The sequence below is a fragment of the Narcine bancroftii genome, chromosome 2, assembly GCF_036971445.1.
Source record: "Narcine bancroftii isolate sNarBan1 chromosome 2, sNarBan1.hap1, whole genome shotgun sequence".
NCBI lineage: Eukaryota > Metazoa > Chordata > Chondrichthyes > Torpediniformes > Narcinidae > Narcine > Narcine bancroftii.
Window position 1 is genome coordinate 252516687 of NC_091470.1, and position 20641 is coordinate 252537327.

The window sequence follows — 20641 nt, forward strand, 5'->3', positions numbered from 1 at the left end:
CTGTATTGCACATTCAGTTTGTTTACATTCATTATCTGTCTTGCGGTTCTTTGTTTACATGCTTACGCTGTGTACAGTTTTTTTTTGCACAAATTAGTGGTAATTCTTCTGTGCCCACAGGAAAAAGGAATCTCAGGGTTGTATGTATGTATGTACTCTAACAATAAATCTGAAATCTGGAAGAACAAAACATGGCAATTAATGTCATCAAGTCACACATCATGGAACAGATTCTTCTGTCTAACTCGTCCATGCAGACCAAGGTGGCATTCTGGGCTGGTCCCATTTATCTGCATTTGGTTGATGTCCTCCTATCCTCTGCCTATCCCCATATATGTCTAAACTTTTTTTGTATGTCATAATTGTATTCACTTCTAGTTTCTTCAGGCACCTTGTTCCAGATACAGTCCACCCTCTGAGTGGAAATTTCCCCTTCAGGCCCCTCTTAAATCTCTACTCACCTTAAAAATATGCCATCTCGTTTTTTTTTTTGGAAGAAGACTGAACATTCACTTTACTTGTGGTTTTTTTACCCTCTTGATTTATAATAACACTACTTTGCCTCCTATGCACTTGGGAATAAAGACCCAGCCGATCCAACCTCTCCTTAATTCAAGCCTTCCATTCCCAGCGACATCACTGCACGCCTTCTCTCTTATTGAAGTAATTCTGTTAGCTAGGCAACCAGATAAAAGGATGAATCTTCAAATTGCAAGTGGTAACAAGTGTTTCTAGAGATCCGTTATCTGTCCACAACTTTAAATGCCGAGGGCAAAGAATTATAATTATACACAAATTTATTGAAATTCATCACTCATCTTGCATCATGGTTTATATTTCTGAGCCAAACTATGGAGATCATTACGGGCACTTTTGTAAGGTCATCCATTTGAGATGTAAGAAAGGCAAATCAAAAGATCTCAGAAATTGTGTAAGGTGGGGGGTGATTTTGCTCTCAATGAAAAATGCACCAAATTAGTCGCAGGATTCTCAACAAGTATTAATCCCACAAACTAACTTCTAGACTCTGTGTTTTACTTATCCTGCATGGATACCTGCATTGACATTTAGCTTCCTGAATATAACCTACAGTATTTAGACGAAAGCCCTAACCCGTCTCATGCAGTAGTACTCAGATATCTCACTCACAAATTGTTGGCAGTGGTCAAAACAATCAGATCCAGGTGAGGTTTCTAAATTCTGGGTTAAATCAGCAATCAAATGCAAGCGTCCCTGGAGAGTACAGTACTTTGCCTCTGTGAGATAAACATAAGCTATTTCTCATAATTGACTAATATTATGGATAAACTTTAATGATTTTGCTTCCATCTTCCCTGCCAAATTATATTCAGTTGCAGATGTTTTTTTAACTAAATGCACCACCCTGAATGGGAAATGAAAATGTTAATCATGGTAATTAAATGATTTTGTTGTTGCTGGTTCTGGATTACTGGGTTTAAAAAAAAAGTCTAATTTGGTTAGATGGCTTTGCAGTGCTTGCTAATTGATGGTTGGTCGCTTTTCCCATGAATTGTCAATGGAAATGTTTTTTTTACTTGGGTCATTGGGACGTTCAAACCATTGAGCATGGTTAATGTTCTAGATAGTTATCTGAAGTAGTCATGATATTGCCTGATTTTTATGTGTTATTCTTGTGTAGTGCCAAACAGAGGCGTTAAATATAAGCCTTTAAGTTCCTAGATATTCATGGCTGTTAAGATAAGTGCAGTTACCTTAGTTACAATGTTTATGATGTTTACATTTGGAAGAAAATAAATGTAATACTGTCACTGCAAAAGCCTCCAGATTCACTGGAAAGGCAAGCAAACCAGTGTCAATATTTGCACCCTGGCAAAGGCAGCATGGTTAGCGCAGCGGTTAGCGCAATGCTGTTACAGTGCCAGTGGTCCGAATCTTGGCACTGTCTGTAAGGAGTTTGTATGTTCTCCCTGTATCTGTTTGGGTTTCCTCCGGGTGCTTCAGTTTCCTCCCATCCTTGAAACATAAGGAGTTGTTGGTCATTTGGGTGAAATTGGGCAGCTTGAGCTTGTGGGCCGCAAGGGCCTGTTACTATGCTGTATGTCTAAATGCTGTATGACCGTGCATCTTGGCGCCTCACAGTTTGGCGGGCAGCAACCTCCTTTGAAGAAGACCGCAGAGCCCACCTCACTGACAAAAGGCAAAGGAGGAAAAACCCAACACCCAACCAACCAATTTTCCCCTGCAACCGCTGCAATCGTGTCTGCCTGTCCCGCATCGGACTTGTCAGCCACAAACGAGCCTGCAGGTGACGTGGACTTTTTACCCCCTCCATAAATCTTCGTCCGCGAAGCCAAGCTAAAGAATGTCTAAATTTAAAAAAAAATAAAAGCATCTCCAGTATCGGCATCTGAAATGGTTATGAAGGCCAGACCATGGCACTCGCCTGCCCAGTACCAGATTCCTGACAGAATCGTTCTGATCTGAGGTCTCTTGTGAAAAATGTTTATCAGGTTGCTAGAGGGAACGATTCAAGGCTGTGCTCAGAATTTCCTTGAAATGCAACATCCTCATGGGTTCCTGGGAATCCCTTCCCCATGATCATTTAAAGTGAAGAATGACCATTTGGGTTGGTGTGGAGAGCCTGGAGGCCATACAGATCAAGCACATGGAGTTCTGCCCAAGTGGAAGAAGGAACTCACTGCCTTCCATCCATTCCTTTAGTTGCAACCTGCTCCATTGAGGCAGTATCTCAGTTCCCATATCTTAGACTCCACAAAACCAGAGTGGAAGTAAGTGATCCTCTTTCCTGAGGGTCTGCATTGGAGAAAGAAAATACAATTTCCTTGGATCATAAGAATGGCTTTTTGAAAAAAGTAGCTGATAACTGGCAAGTAACATCAAAGCCAATGACCATCTTCATCAAGGGACAGTTTAAATTAAATTTTGACCTATAGCCTGGTTGCAGGCCCTTATAGCCCACAAGCCCATGTTGCCCACTTACACCCAATTGACCTACAACCCCCATGCGTTTTGAAGAGTGGGAAGAAACGAGAGTGCCCAGAGGAAACCCATGCAGTCTCGAGGAGAATGTACAAACTCCTAACAGACAATTCCGGATTCGAAACCCAGTTGCTGGTGCTGTAACAGCATTGCCTAACCTTTAATTACCATCACTGGGTTCCATCCTAAGGGTCACCTTTGACCACAGAACTAATGGGACCAGTCTCTTGCAGTAGAATATCCAGCCTCCAATCTGCTCTCATAGGATATGGTGACTACAAGAATAATTCAGAGCCTGGGTCTCCAGAAATGAGTGGCTCACCTCCAGATACCCTCCTCCCACCATCTTCAAGGTCAAGACAGATGAATACTCTCTTAATGCCTGAACAACCGCAGCTTCAACAACTCAAGACACATTAAGAATAAAGCACCCCGACAACCACCTCTAAACATTCATTCCTTCCACCAATAGCACACAACTGCAGTTGTACTATCTACAAAATGCAGTGCAGTTGGTCAGTCTGGCTGCTCTGACTACACCTTGCAAACTCACAACCAAGAAGGACAGGAGGAATGCCATCACCTGTAGATTGCTCCATCCGGACTTGGACGTTAGCGTTCCTTCATTGTTATGGAACTCCCTATCAGTCCTTTCTGGTCAGGTACTGTGCGAGTACCTTACTAGGAAGGACTGCAGTCATTCAAGAAAGTGGTTCACCATCACCTTCTTAAGGACATTTATGGGTTGGCAATAGATCCTCTCCAGATTACTTTTCTGCATTCTGGAAATAATTTCAAATAGGCCCAACCTTTAGGCCATAAGACCTTTTTTCCAATTTTGTGTTGGCAGCAAGGTGCCATGTACAGTATTGGAATTTGGATGTGTCCTCTCCACAAATGTTCCATTTAATTAAATGGCCGTGAAATTAAACTAAACTATGAAAGGCATCTTGCTGCTACCTGGGGCTTTCATCGCAACAGTTGTTGGGTTGAAAAAAGATTTGCTAACAGGCCATAACTTTCATGACCTCAGCACTTTGTGACCCATCTAGTTTATCATGTTGACCTTCAAGAATAAATTTTGGCTGGGACATTGGTGAAACCATGATGTTAAAGACAGAGCAGGTTCATTTCTGCATCCTCTTCAAACAACAGCAGCTGTGCCAATGCTGCACATTCTTATCCTACGAAACATCAGATTAAAAGCTTGATTCTGCAGAGGAACTTGAGCCTCTAACCGTATATTTGCCAACAGAGCCACCAGTGGCACTGAACAACCCGACCTGTACTCCCATGAAGCACATGCGTCTTTATCGAGGGAAGGATTAATTTGGATTTTGAAATTCTGCCTATCAAAAGAAAAAAATAATGCACTTGAATTGTTTTAATTGACATTGCTTAGCTTGGAAAGCATTTGGAATAGTTCTTGTTTAAAGTTTCATTGAAAAGGCTGTAATGCAACAAATACTTCCAAGTTCCTGGCTGACTTTTGCCGAATTGATCTCTAGTGAGAGATTAATATTTTCCAACCTCTTAGAAAACAAATGGACCCTTGCAATATTATATGATGCAGTCAAAGAAAATAGTGGGATGCAAGGGGTTATAAAAATGTGATAACCATTATTGGATTATATTGTAATTATTGTATTTGTGATGGGTTGCAAGGGAAATCTAAAATTACTGCTTGAGTACAGCTGTGCTGCAGAACTGAAAGTTTTGCTAAACTCGGGACCTTTCCCAGATTAAAGCTCTTGCAGAACAGACTAGCAGTCATTTATATTAATGTGTAGGTCCACTTAGGGATCATTATGCTGCCTTTGAGGTTCAGAGGTCTATGCTAACTTGAGTAAGATCCCATTAAGATATCAACAAGGAGCCTCTGATGTGTGTGGTCACTTGACATGAATATTACTTACATCCTCATCTATTGCAGCGAGGCTACGGAGTTGCTTCTGGCGGTTGTTTCTTATTCTCGAAGGACAGTTTTTCATCTAGCAGTAGAACACTTTTGTCGATCTTAAATGTAATACATTTTTAAATGTGTGGTCTGAAGAAGGTATATCAAATCCTTTGCTTAATTTCTTAGCAAATTATTTGAAGATTATTTGATTCGAGGTGAAGTGCCTTTGTGTCCAGTTGCCTCCTATCCTTTGCAAGGATTTGAAATTAAGTCTCTTGTCTCACAGGCACAGTCTCATCTGTGGGATTTTACTGGTTGTTATACAGGCAGAAAATAAAGAAATGGTTTTATTTTTCCGAGAGATCCATCTTCAAAACAGTCAAAATAGGAAGTGACATTAAAGAAAAGTTCACTGATATTCTGAGTGTCAGGTTGTGATATATGTCTAGCAATCCAGAAAATTCAAATAAAGAACCTTATTCACATCAGTGGTCTTATCAATCATAAACATGATTTCTTTGCAGTATGGATTGCTAAGTATGTTTTGTTTTTTGCAGGCATATTCCATTGTAGCAAACATGACCATTAATACAGATTCTTTTTCTATTTTAGTAAATAATATTCATATGTTTGGCTACCCAGTTCTGTTTCTGTTACATCCAGACTGATTTTCTTGCGCACAAAGTTGTCTATGGGAAAATTTCAAAATTTTGACTAGGTTGTTCATAGTTGGAAGACGGATATGCTCTCCAGATGAGATGTTAACTTGTAAAATCATAAATCAGAAGGGCATTTGGCCCATCATGTTGTAGCAGCCCTTTGACAGCAATGAAATAGCATGATTTTCTTGCTTTTTTATTACAGCCCAACAATTTTTTTTCCATTTAAGTGTATATTGCCTGACAAATAGCAACATTAAATAGAGTATAGCAACATTAAATAGAGTGAGGTATCTGTACTGAACTATGAGAATTAGCATAGAAAACAGTTAAACAAAATAAAACTTTTTTTTTAAAAGATGGTGATTAGGACCCTCATTTACCATGGAAAGGTTGCTAGTAAACTTGAAATTTAATTTTGTTTTTTTTTGTTGGTGGCTTACATTTATCACAAGCTCTTAAAGAAGTGCAAGGGGAATTGGTGAGTTTCTTAAATAAGCAAGGTGAGCTAGATTATTTTTTAAAGGAAGATCATTGCGCAACCAAGGGAAGGCTTTCTTCATCTGACCATTTGCCATGTTCCTGGTGCAAAATTTGAAAATCTTCCCAGCCTGTTGCTGACAGACCTTGAATCCCTACATCTGCCCAAACCCACATGAAATCCAACCCATAGGCTGTAGTAAGGTGTTGACAGCAATAAAAAGCACTGAAGATAACTATTTCAAATGATCAAAGCCATAAGTACAAATTGTGATATGTTTAATTTGTGAATTAAACATTAAAATATGTTAAGTAGAGGTTTTTTTTTTAACACTTCTAATAAATGGTAATTCTGCCTCACCTGGAGGAAAAAAGAATCTCTGGGTTGTATGTGAAATAATGTATGTACTCTGACAATAAACCTGAAATCTGAATCTGCATTAAGGTTAAAGAATAGTACAACTGGATAACTCCTTGGCAGTTTTAAATTCCTCAAGAATAAAGGAATTCTCATTGTGTTTTGATGAATAGGTGAGTGGTGATGGATTTTACTTAAGTAATAGTTAAATTGGCAATCTGGAGAATTTGTAACTTCTAACATTTATAGTTCGAGGCAGGCAAGTAAGCTGCTGCTTTAAGACTAGATGCACTAACAGGAGTCCTTCTCCAAGGAGCTCTTTTTTTTTAAAGCATCTCCCACCATAAAATGCAAATGTATATGACAAGGTACTGAATATGATTATTTTTTTTCATTCTCTTCTCAATCCCAAAGGAAACAATTGGATTGATTTATATGTTGCAGTTAAATCTGATCCTTGTACAATAAGAAAATTTTTTTTTGTGTGTTTAAACAACTTTGAAAGTTTTCAAAGCTAACTTCAAGTGTCTTCTGCTGATATATGTGGTATGTAGATTTAACCTACTGGAACAGTAAAACTTCATAACTAAATACAGCCACTCTAATTATAAATTGAATTTGACAGGCATGTTATGTTGTAACCTGGTCCATTTTAAAATGATGTTGGCTGACAACCCCATGCTGCTTTCAGAGTACAAGAACATGTGGAAAAAATTGTTCTTTTACATTTCGCAGCTTGTCACTTCCTCTCCAGGGCAACCTTTGACCTCCCAAAAGAGATCCTATCACCCACAAGGGAAGTATTCCCACTGGTGTAAAGGAAGTGGAGAGAGATTTTCATGTTGTTGAGAGAGGGAAGCAAAGCAAACACAAAGAGAAAGTGAAAGGCAAAAGGAAAAAGATCTTAAAGTGCTTCCATCAGGTTGGACATCTGATTTTGTTTTGATGCCATAGGTATCACTATATTCTTGTGGACTGCAAATGAATTGTGATTAAATTAACGCCATGTTTCCTTTTTTTTGTTAATGTATTAGGAGCTTGCAACAAGAAATAGTTTTTAAATAAATGGGAAAGATTATGTGAGCTAGAGGTTTTAAAGTCTAGGTATATGCATGGTGGGTCTTTTAGAATGATACAGTATAGGAAAGGGCTCTTCAGCCCTGAATGACCATGTTTAAAAAAAAACCAAGTACTCATCTGTACTGCCAGAATAATTCTTGATACTATCGTTCAAAATCTGTTTTATCTATTAGATGTTAAACAAGTTAAATTAAAACTACAGAGAATGTGAAAAACTAACTCCGTTTTCTTTCTACAGTTTTTTTTTTAGCTCATCATGTTAAATGAATAATTTCATCCCTGTCAAGGGAGTGTTTGTGTTTGGCCAGATGTTTGTAGTTGAAGTACAATACATAATTTGCTATTATTGCAGCAAACAAAATTACAGTAAACCCATTATTATTGTAGCATGCATCAATTTCAGTGTAAAATGTCTTCCTTTGCAATTAAAATTAGCCAAGAAATCATCTGACAGAAAATTATCAGCTCTTGGGGTGAATATCCCTGATGAAAAAAATCTTGTTTTGCGGCATGGTTCTTATTCAGCTAATGGATTTGATTTTTTTTTTGGTCACCACATTGGTCTTTTCAGTTCACTCAAGTCCCCAAATACTTCACCATTTCACAGTAAGGGGATTGCAGTGCAATACTTCTCATAATTATTTCCCCTCTGTAACAATTGACTATTTCCCACTGTAAAAATTGACTATTTAGAGGTGTGATGGGCTTGTAAATTTTTTGAGAAATTAACATGCATTACCCTAGTTCTTGCATGAAACAGTCAGCGAGGTTGCTTTGATAATGGGGTGATTTTAGCGATCAGTTTTCCAGCTAGCTCCGATGAAAAGTTATTAACCTGAAATATTGACTCTCTTTTTTCTCTCTGCTATTACTACCAGTCCTGTGTACTTTCCAGTTGTGACTATTGTAATATTTAGTCACTTGTCACAGTATGTGGTTGTTGCTGGCAGTGCCAGCATTTATTGTTCAACCCTCATTGCCCTCGAGTTTAGAAGGCAATTAAGAGCCAATCACAATGGTGAGTCTGGATCCACAGCAGAAGTGGACGGCATGTTATCTTCCTGGTTGAACGTAACTGAACGGGATGGGTTTTTACAACAATTGAGCATTTCATGATTATAGCTACTGAATCTAGTTTTTTTTTAAATTCAGATTTATTTAATCACTTGAACTTACATTCTCTAATTACAAAGATGGGCTTTGTTCTCCCATATCTGATCAGTGGTACAAACCTCTGGCTGCTGGTTGTATAGCTTCACCACAATGTTATCATTCCCTGGTCATACCAGGAGATGAACACATTTTATTCCATTGGTGCAGAAAATTGAACCAACTTACTTGTGAGTTGACGCTTGTTCCTCACACATGGAGTAAGCAAACAGTTGTAGATGCCACAGAGTCATAGAGATGTACAGTGCAGAAATGGGCCTTTTGGCCTATCACACCCATGCCAACCCTTTTGCCCTATTGCACAAATCCTCTTCATCTGCATAAGGACTACATCCTTCTATGATTTGCAGATGTGAGTGTCTTTTTGTAAATTTAATCTTCTGATTGCTGGAATGTCCCAAAAACATAAAATCTTTGCACAGCAAAATAATTGGCACTATAAGATTGGATCTGAAGAAAATCCCTGTTAATAATGCAGAGTTCATGTATTCAGCTGAGTATGTACAGATGAAAAATTTATTTTTCCAGTTTGCACTTGTCATGCAGGTATTATTCTTTATCTGAAAATTGAATCGATTATCAAGTCTGTTTTAACACTGTTTCTTTCCTGAAACAACTGACTCTGATTAGTATTTTTTTTTAATTTAAATACAGACATACTACATGGTAACAGGCCCTTTCAGCCCATGAGCCCATGCCGCATAATTGCACCCAATTGACCTACACCTCCGGTACCTTTTGAACAGTGGGAGGAAACTGGAAAACCCAGAAGAATCCCACCCAGACGTGAGGAGGGAGTACAAACTCACCACAGACAGTGCTGGATTTGAACCCCAGTCGCTGGCACTAACAGCTTTACACTAACTGCTATGCTAACGACGCCGCCCTCTATGCTAACGTGCCGTGAGGGTGGGTTATTGCAAGTTTTGTTGACTTTTTCTTAACTGACCAGTTTATGGGTGAGCCTTTGAGTGACTGTCATCGTGCTATTTAATCTTGAAAGTATCTACATCCCCTCTCTTTAGAAGAGGCCAAAGAATGATGACCAGGGCTAGGATTTCCTTAATTTTTTTAAAATTTAGACATACAGCACAGTAACAGGCCATTTTGACCCACGAATCCATGCTGCCCAATTTAAACCTCTACCATAAATTGCACTCAGACCCATTAACCTACACTTGGTACGCTTTGAACAGAGGGAGGAAACCAGAGCCCCCAGAGATACCCACGCGGACATGGGGAGAAGGCGCAAACTCCTTCCAGACAGCGCAGGATTTGAACCCAGGTCCTGTCCTGATCACAGAGTCCGTAAAGTCATTGCACTAACCGCTAAACCAACCGTTCTCTGCCTTTGGATCTTGGTTCATAAAAGGCAGTGGATTGATCCCTGGATGTATCAGCCTCTGCACGTATTCCTTGGAGAAGGTCTGAAGCATCGGCAGTATGTAATTGTCTTCTATGGATGCTGAAAGACCAGCTGAGTTCCTGCAGCATTTCGGTGAGCTTTTACCCAATAAAGGTACACACTCTACATTTAATGTGAATTATAGGAAGCATTTTGATTTTCTTTTCAAGCATTCAATACTTCTGTATTATTGTACAAAAACGGGTCATTCAACACAACTGGTGCATGCTAATATTCTGTCCAAATGAGTTTCCCCCATTCTATTCAAAAGATTTCAACACCTTTTTCTTCTTGTCTTCACTCAGATACTCAACTGTTATCCTTTTGAATCATCAAGGGTATTTGCTTCTACCAATTCTTCAGATAATCCCATTCTTCTTTCTGATCACTCTCGGAGAAAAGAATTTCTCTTACATTTTTCTCAGGAGTTGTTTAAACGTGAACCTCCTGTTTCTTTGCACATCTTTACTGTTCCAACACAGCATAATTTTATACTTTTAAATCACCTCTTGACTTGCTTGGAGATTGGAGCATTAACTCTTCAATCCACATCTTGGAGAGCATTAACTGCTCAGGATCATAGTCCTGAAACGGTACCCCGACCATAAATTCATTACTGCACTCAAGTCCTGGTTAAGCGTGATAAGAAAGTAAAGAATGAAGATTGTTACAAGAAATGGCTGAAGGAAATTTGTGAGAGGTTTTCAAAAGTTGACGTTGAGTATATGAGTGAAGATAAGAATAAAAAGGGATCTTGAAAGTCATTCTGCAGCATTTTTACTTTTATGCCAGATTTTATCAATTGAACTTGCCTTTTTTGGCCATGTGCTAATTGAGGAATTTGGGAAATAAATTCACCATTGATTGCATTTCAGTGGTGCCTGTGCATGGTTTCTGTTGAAGTTGATGGGGCCATATTTTGGAAGTCGAACACCATGCAGAAGCCTCATCCCATTGTGCATTTACCAGCCCTTTGTGATGCAAAAGAAACCATGTCTTAAAGTTAGTGTGTCACACAAAGTTGAGATCTTTGGCAAGTAGGAAAATGCCACAGATAACTAAGTTTTAACTTATGTTTTGTGAATACTATGTGTGAAATGTGATATTCATTTACTATTACACAAAGTATGTGGATGTTAACCTAAGTGCTTTAGGTCTCTTGCTGATTGTTTGCCTTTATTCCGAGTAGCTGATTATAGTAGATATATTTGAATCCTGAAGCAAAAGAAAAATTATATCGGTTTAGAATTTTCCATATTTATTATATTGCTGGGACTGACTGCAAAAAGAAATTTCTTGTATTGCAATTTTTGCATGCATCAAGCAAAGGTTTACTTAATTAGAACCTCCAGGCAATGAAGAATTCTTTTTTTTACATTCTGTAGGTCTTAATATGCTAAATAATGCAAAGCTTCAACTCTTCAAGCATGAGACACACATCTGGTGGCTTAACATTTAAATTACAGAAAAAACACTTTGGTAGTAATTTTCTAGCAAGAGAAGAATGGAAGTTGTATTACAACGAAATTTAATTTCTTTTTAGATTTTTCATCTTCTCTAATTGCGAGTGTTTGACTGATTTTCCTTATATGTTTTATTCAGATCTCAGAGCAAATTATATTGAACTTCAATTTGAGGAGCTCCTCGCTGTTTTTGCGGGAGAGAAATTATTGTTATTGCGTTTTATTTAGCAAATTATTACAAGATATTTGGGGAGTAGGAGTTGAAATGAATTCAGCCAGCCAGTCTTGCAGCTTTGGTTAATATTACTGAATCACAAACAAAAGGGAGACAAAAAGAAATATGGTGTCCTTGTCAAAAAGAAATTGAACTTACTAGATTTTTAAAAATTCTATCGTTGTATGCTCCGTTTGTGTAAAGCCAATGCATACAGGGTAAAACTGCTCACAAAAGCAGTAATTGCTTTGCTTGTTAGTCTGCCTTGCTTTATAATGTTTTAAATGGGATGCGACACCCTCTAGTTTAAGTTTCATTAGTCGGAGGTCCTGGACTGGATGGGAACAATTTCACTTGAAAAGGAATAACATGTAACCTGAGAGCCAAGCATGGCTGCCTTGAACATTTGTTATATAGTGTTCTTCCTATGAAACCATAATACCATTAACTGTTTGTGTCAGCATGTAGGTCAAAAGATACATTAAACCACTGTAGGCGTATAACTAATTATTGTTTGATACATAGGTCTAGTGTATCCTTCTGATCTAAGAAAAGCATAGTAGAAAGCAACAGTAAAAAAATGAACAAAATTACAAACCCTTTACAAAGAACTGATTTGGATGCCACCATTATATACTGAGCAGATTTTCCCCTTAAGTAAGAACATTGACTTGCAGAGTCAAACATAAACCATGGAAAGGTTTCTTTATTGAGTTCTTTAGTACATCTTATATTTTATCCACAACTTCCAAAACACAGATTTTGTATGTTTGCAAATGCTGTGAAGCAACAGAAAACAAGTTGATGCCATGACTGTTCTTTTGATGCGTGTGTGTGTGTGTGTGTGTGTGTGTGTGTGTGTGTGTTATAATGTTCTTGAAAATAAAAAAAATATGATATGGCTTGACTGACATAGTTCTTCTTTTCAAATAATTTTGACTTTTACATGGAAGACTTTGCAACTATTTGAGAATAATGGGGAGGTTTTTTCCAGTGTCTGTGCCCAAAACCATGATCAGTCTGCTGATTTTAAAAATACAAGTGTGTGATTCTGTAAGAATGCCAAAATGGGAAATCTTTGCAACTCTGAACACAGAGTCATTATGCGGAGTGATCAGAGGAAATGTTTGCTCCCTCTTTCCGGCACCTCGTTTAATAAACGTAGCTGACAATCTTGCAATAATTGAAAATGAATGAAAGAGTATCTCCACCCAGCTAATTTACGCCTCCATTTGTTCATTATTTGTTCCCCCTATTCTTCATCATTGTGCTTTATCCTCTTAAATGCCAGTTTGGTTACCAATCACACACTCTGTCCTCTCTCATATCAACTTTTGCCCTCAGTATTGTAACTAACTTTCCTAACTGTTTAGATAGTTTACTCAGCATCCACTAAACATTCTGCTCTCTGAACCCTTATTCAAGTTCAAGTTTATTGTCCTGTGTTGAGGTAGAGAAAGAAAGTTTTATAGAGAGCCATCGAGCTAGTCAACCCATACACACTTGAGAAATAAATCCAGAATTACAGAGAGGGATCAGATGGAACAGAGTGAAGGTAGTGATCTTGGAAGGGATAGGAGAGTAAGGCGGTTCTTTCTGAATCCATTCTGAATGTTGGAATAGTTTCAATTGTAGATGGTAAATTCTTTGTTATCTGACTGTTAAATAAAGGAGAAAAAATATTGGTCTGATCCTCATGTTGAATGGATGTTAGAAAATTAGCCACTTCCTCTCTCCTGGAGTCCAACTCCATTGAAGGTAAGGGGCACGGTCAACAAAACATGGGGCTATTGTCCAGCACCCTCTTACCATTAGCAACAACAGGCCAATTTTGCTTTGCCACAATACTATCTTAACTCCATAATTGTTTTGCATTGTAGATCACCGTACCTGTGGAAGCAGGCCCGAGTCTGCAGAGAAATTTGATGAGCGAATCAGAACCAACAGCAAGAATAAAGTGTTTCTGAAGGTGAGAACGTTGTTTGTAAACTAAAGTGCAATTGTCAGCTTAGGACTCGTCAGAATATATTTCACGCCCAGCAGTATTTGTGGTTTTCAGAGGTGGTTTTAATGTGTTTGACAAGATGAATTGAGTGGCACTTGGTGTAGTCAGCTGTGCCAGCCAGCCTTTTTCGTTGAGAACACATCTAGTCTTAGGCTATATACAGATGGAACTGAAATGAATCAAAATCAGCAGTTAACCTGCAAGCCTTTAAATTCTAATTTATCTTTATTCCACATTGTTATTGCACATCCTCAATATATTCTTGTGTCAGGGTTTAGACCTCGACTGACCCATTATATTAAAGGCGACGACCATGTATTGCTAAGTGGTTCACCATTCCACCTTCTGACAGTGAAATTTCATTAAATAATTTTCACACCCATCCTTTCCTGATCTGCTGGGTGATCTCTGCCTGCCGCCTGTAGGCTGCAGTAGTTTGCTGGAGCACAGAACTCAATGTCTCTCACACGTCTGGACCACATTCACGCATGCAAACAATGGGAGTTTTTGCACATGAAATCCTAAAGGTTAGTCTGCAGGAGCATCAGGCTGTCAAGAAGGCAAATGGGATGTTGGCCTTCATTGCCACCTGCAATCGTGCAGGGGATTGGTGAGGCTGTACTTGGAAAGTACTGCGGGGAATTCTGGTCTCCTTACTTGATAAAGGATATTCACGTTTTGGAGGCAGTGCAGAGGAGGCTCACCAAGTTAATTTTAAAAATGAGGGGGTTAGCTGATGAGAGATTTGAGTTGCCTGGGACGATACTCATTGGAGTTTATAATGATGGGGGAGGGGGATCTTATAGAAACATATATAAAAGGATATATAAGATAGAAGCAGAAATGTTGTTTCCAGTGACAAGTGGGTTGAGGACAAGGGAATTGGGCGAGTAGATGTAAGACAGAATGATAAGTGCTATTAAAGGTGGCTATTGAGTTAGCATTATAGAGAGATATTGCACAAAAACAGGCCTTTCTGCCCACTGAGTCCATGCTGACCAGTAAACACCCAATTTTTGCACTAATAAAACCGTAATTCCATTTTATTCTCCTCACATTCCCATTAACTGCCCTCCAAATGCTACTCCTCACACATGGGGGGTGGGGGGGGCAGAATTCACAGCAACCAATTAAACTACCAGTGGTGGTTTTGGGATGTGGGAGGACTACCTTTGTAGTCATGAGGGAAACACAGACAGCATCCAAGGTCAGGATTGAACCCCTGGTTGCTGGAGGGAGGTGTGAGGCACTGGCTCCACTGATTTCATCGTTGTGTCACCTTGCAAGGTTGAGTGCCTTGGGAAAGACAATGCACGAAATTGTGGGCTTAGTGATGACTAAATCTGAACACGAGCATCCTTTGGTATTCGCAGCTTGTGCTCTATGCAAATTAATAGGGACATTCACTCAAACTTAATAGTTTAGAAATTACTGTTGGCACCACTAGCAGATGAACATTTAACTTGCTTCTCAGGTGCTTGTTCTAATACTGACATTAACTCTCTTCCTGACTTCCACTGTTCCTATCCACAGAACGGCGTGGCACTATAAAGGCGCCACATTCTCGCCTTGAAGAGGCTGTGTAAAAGGCGCTCCAATGTTTCTCACTTTACATCCTTTTCTTCTTTGGCTTGGCTTCGCGGACGAAGATTTATGGAGGGGGTAAATGTCCACGTCAGCTGCAGGCTCATTGGTGGCTGACAAGTCCGATGCGGGACAGGCAGACACGGTTGCAGGGGAAAATTGGTTGGTTGGGGTTGGGTGTTGGGTTTTTCCTCCTTTGTCTTTTGTCTGTGGTAAAACTCTCCTTTATTCCTCTCAACCATTTCCCGTGCTGCCATTCCATTATCAATTGAACACACTGGTCCAGTTTGTGGGTGTAATGGCAGAGAACTAACAGCATTCACTGTCATTACAAAATGAAACTGACTGTACCTTCTGGATTTCTAATTGACTCATATTTTAATATAGAAATCTCCATACTGCACTCAGTTATAGTGTTCCTCTAAAGATTGCACAGTTTTCAGTGTGCATCTTCACAATCAAGGACATACTGTGAACCTGTTGGAAAGAAGAGTTATGTCGTGTGCCTTCTTTGTAACAATGCATAGTAAAAATCCGACAGTCTAGTTGTTTGGAATTCCAATGGTTCTTCATCTGACTCAGCTGGCTGTGTTATGCTTCCTTGAGGTTTTCCATGCTTCTATTTCTGACTAGGCTCACTGAAATATCACTGTGTAACATCTTTTCGAGAAGTGAATTAAAAGTCATCTGCATTATCAACAAAATAACATCTGATATTCCAGTAAATCTGCTAGTCTGGTGTGGCCAATGTTGCAGGCATGCCAGATTATTAGAATTTTACTCCAAATACTCAGTCTGATCCAGAAGTTTAAAGTCTCATTACTCACATAGCTTGTGGTCTTGTTGATAAACTGGTATCTCTTTTGATGGAAATGTAGTGGGATAATGCATTGGTAAAAATGTTGAAAATGATTACAAACATCATGCTGTAATATAGGTATCCTGTATTGTTGCATGAAGCCTAGCTGTGCTTTTAATGGTATACTGTACTATAATTATAATTTGTCACACAATGGTAACAGGCCATTTCAACCCACGAGTCCGTGCTGCCCACTTTACACCCAATTAACCTACTGCCCTGGTGCGTTTTGAACAGTGGGAGGAAACTGATGCCTCCTGGGAACCTACGCAGATGCAGGCAGAACGTACAAACTCCTCACAGACAGCAGAGGATTTGAACCTTGGTCCCGATCACCAGCACTGTAAAGGTGTTGTGCTAATTGCTACACCATCTGTGCCACTCTAAACCGTTACCGTTTGAGTATGACTTCCTTTGGAACCAAATTCAAAGCACCATGCTATATATTTAGTATAAATGGCTGAGGAGGGATTTTCAGTTTATTTACCAATTGTCTTTTGATTTTCTGATTTCTTAATTAAAATGTTTGTGCGATCTCCCAAGCATCTGCTAAAAACATGGGCGTGGTAGTTTAGTGAATATGATTATGATTCCGCTCCCTGAGTGTTTACTGATTTCAGATTTATTGTCAGAAGTCATACATGACATCACATGCAACCCTGAAATTCTTTTTGCTGTGTGGTTAATATGTTGAACCATTCAGAACAATTTGATCAATTGCATTGGTCATCGAATCACAGTACAAAAATTGACCCTTTCGGGGCACGTCATCAGGAAGAAGAATCACTATTTGAGATCACGCGCCACGAGATTGATGGGCAGTTTCTTTCCCACCAATGTCAGACTCCTGAATGGATCGAAAAATAGTAAAATGATGTTGCCTTTGCTCCACACCAACTGATCGTACCCTGTAACTCTGCACTCCTGTTTCCACGTCATACCTGTCGCGCCTCATAGGTGAGGACTAACTCCTGCTCGCAAAACAAACATGACAACAAACTTCTATTGAAATGTTCCCAGATTCCTTGATTCCTTTAATATACAAAAACCTTTTGATACGTCTTTTGAAGAAAGGAAATACGAGTAAGCACCCACTGCCATTCAGGACGGAGAAATTCAAATATCCGTCATGCTTGGAGTGAAGAAAATTCTCCTCAGTTCGAAACAGCCTCTTCCTTATTCTGAGACGGTGTCCTCTGGTTTTAACACTCCTTAGCCAGGGAGAATATCCTCCCTACATTCAACCTGTCAGAATATTTAAATTCCTCTTATTTTTATACATGCTGTAGAATACATGCTTTGTCTATTCAATCTCTCTTCAATCTGTAAACCTGGATAAATGGTATGGTGTATTTGAAGACAGTCCAAAGGAAATTCACCAGGTTAATCTGTAGTATGAGAGGTTTATTCTATTAAGTGAGGTTCGAAAAATTGGGTCTGTATTATTTGGAATTTAGAAGAATGTGGGTGACCTCATTCAAATAAGAATCTAAAGGGCATTGACATAGTTGATGTGTTCATTTGTCTGAGGGACACAAACAAAGGGATATAACAACAAAATAAGGGGGAAGTCATTTAAAAATGAGAGTGACGAATCTCTGGAATTCTCTGCCCTGGAGGGTGGTGAAGGCCAGATCATTTGATATATACAGTATAAATGGGGATAGATCGAGGAGTAAAGGATTAAGAGAACTGATAGTGAAGGAAACTTGAGTGTGCATAGATCACATTCAATGACAGGGAATGCTTGAGGGATTGTGCACTACTTCAGCTCCTATATCCTTGTGTTTTGTGTCACTGAAGTTCAATCTAATGAATCTTCCCCGCACTCCTTCTGTGGCAAGTACATTCCTTCTGGTGTAGGTTGTTCCTTAAAACTTTCCATATTGTTGAATTTCCACAATATGTGGCTTTGTATCAGTTTTTGGTTGCCAATGCTGACATCAGGCTGCGTTTAAGGCCCAATGTAAATGGAGACACAAGAGACCGCAGGTGTTGGAAAGGGGACTGAAACAGGATTTTGATCTAAACTATCGACTGTCCATTTCCCTCTGTGGATGCTGCCTGACCCGCTGAGTTTCTCCAGCAGTTGGTTTTCTGTGCCACGTGAATGGATGAATTTGCTGCTGCTGTTAACAGGACGATGTAGCTGTATAGCAGGTAAACATTCTCATTTTGCCTTTTGATTACAGGGAAGTCGTCGTAATGTGGCTGAGTTTGACAGGAAGGATAAATGCCAGAGCCCAGCTGAAGAAAGCACATCTCCTGCAGAGCCAGAATGCTTGGAAGACTTAGCCCAATACCGATTCTCTGTTGTGTGAGTGCCAGGTTAAAACTATCCATTCTTAAAAAATAGTCTGATCTTTTACACTGCAATCTTCAGAAATGCTTTCATTACCTTTATCTAGGTTATCCTTTTGGCACCTATAACTGGGTTTAATTGGTTCCTTTCTTAATCTGTTACATAGCTCAAAGCAGGGGGATTACGGTACCTGTTCTTTGACTTTTCTATTATGAAAAGATCAGTGTTTAAAAAATAATCGTGTTAATTAGATTAGCTAAGTACAAGAATAAAGTTGAGGTGCCATTGTCAAGAAAAAGTAAATCCTACCTTTTGAGTACTGTTTGTGTGAGTATATGGTCATGGTTTAACCATGTACAAGCCAGAAGAAAGAACATTCTGTTCTTACAAGATTCTTGTGGCTGGGAAGACACATAAGAACACTGGTTAGCCTGAGTTCCTCCCCTTCTCCACTCCCAACACCTTCTGATTCAGCTGACTGCCTGGTTTTCAGCACTCCTGAAGAAGGTCTCAGGCCCGAAGCATGACCTGCCTTTTACTTTCCATGGATGCTACGTGACCTGCTGTATTTCTCCAGCACTTTTATGTAGTGTACCAGTCTGTAGTCTTCTATGCACTGGTTATTCAAGAGCTCATCTGGACAGAGTAGATGTAGAAAGATTATATCCCATGGTGGGAGAGTCTAGGTCAAGAGGGCACAACTTCAGGATTGAAAGGTGTCCACTTAGAACAGAGATTCATAGGAATTTCTTCAGCCAGAGACTGGTAAATCAGTGGAATTTGTTGCCACTAGCAGTTGGAGGCCAAGTCATATTTAAGGCAGAGATTAATAGGTTCTTGATTAGCCAGGGAATCAAAGGTTATAGAGAGAAGGCTGAACAGTGGGACTGAGTAAGAAAATGGATTAGCTTATGATTAAATGTTGGGGCCGACTCAATGGGCTCCTATTCTGCTCCTATGTCTTATGGATTATTTCATACATGTTGTCATGTTGTGAGAGTTTCTGCCTCCACCACCCACTCAGGCAATGTATTGCAGATTCCAGCCACTCTCTGGGTGAATGAATTCTCCCTCAGGTCTTTGTAGACCTCCTACTCTTTACCCTAAACCCATGCCCTGTAGTTACAGACCTCTGCTAGGGGTAAACATTTCCTCACATTGGTTCTATCTGTGTCCTGTTACCCTTAATCAGCTCCCCATTCAGCCTCGTCCACTCCAAGATGCACAAAGCCAGTATCTCCTGTCTCCAATTGTCTGAACTACTCCAACCCAGGCAACGTCAGAATCAGAATATATTGTCGTGAACAAGTCACAAAATTTATTGTTTTGCGGCTGCATCACAGTTCAAACATTCATATAAACCACCTTACAAAAAATAGTGCAAGAAAAGTCAAAGTAAGGCAGTGCCTTTGGTTCATTGATTATTCAGGAATCTGATGGCAGCAGGGAAGAGGCTGTCTTTGCAGCACTGAGTACTTGTCTTTAGGCTCCTGCACATTTTTCCTGATGGTAGCAGAGTGAAGAGGGTGTGGTCAAGGTAGTGGTGGTCCTTGAGGATAAAAGCTGCTTTGTTAAGACACCACCTCTTGTCAATGTCCTCGAAATCGTATCACAGGCCAAGTTAACAACCCTCTGGAGTTTTTTCTTGTCCTGAGAGTTGGCGCCTCCATACCAGATATTGATGCAACCAGCCAGAATGACCTCCACGGTGTACCTGTAGAAGTTTTCAAGAGTCTTCGGTGACATACTGAATCTCCTCAAACACCTCTCAAAGTATAGCTGCTGGCGAGCCTTCTTCATGATTGCTTCATCATGGAGGCTCCAGGACAGATCTTTGGAGATGTTGACACCCAGGAATTTGAAGTTCTTGACCGTCTTCACGACTGAGCCCTCGATAAAGACTGGATCATGTTCTCCTGACTGCCTCCAGAAGTCCACAATCATCTCCTTGGCTTTGCTAACGTTGAGCGCAAAATTGTTGGCGTGGAAACACTCAATGAGATGATCTATCTCCCTCCTGTACGCTTGCTCATTGCCATTTTGGTGAATCTCCTCTGATCATCGTGCATTCATTTTAAACTCTCAGCCAATGGGTACTGAAATAAAATTAATGGAGTCATTGGCTCATACAATATGGAATAGGCTCTTCAGACTAACAAGTTGGCATTCTTACCCAGTCC

At 39.6% G+C, this 20641-nt stretch overlaps 1 protein-coding gene across 12 annotated transcripts in view; it reads left to right on the forward strand.

Annotated features, from left to right (window-relative positions):
• ofcc1 (orofacial cleft 1 candidate 1) overlaps positions 1–20641 on the forward strand; it is a 341671-nt gene that overhangs the window by 139367 nt on the left and 181663 nt on the right. For all 12 annotated transcript variants that reach the window (XR_011352133.1, XM_069920841.1, XM_069920839.1 and 9 more), the window contains 2 exons: positions 13592–13680; positions 18352–18476. Coding sequence is in view for 11 of the 12 variants with exons in the window: in XM_069920841.1 (XP_069776942.1) it covers positions 13592–13680; positions 18352–18476 (214 nt within the window). In the remaining variant the exon portion in view is untranslated. The remainder of the gene's footprint in view (positions 1–13591; positions 13681–18351; positions 18477–20641) is intronic.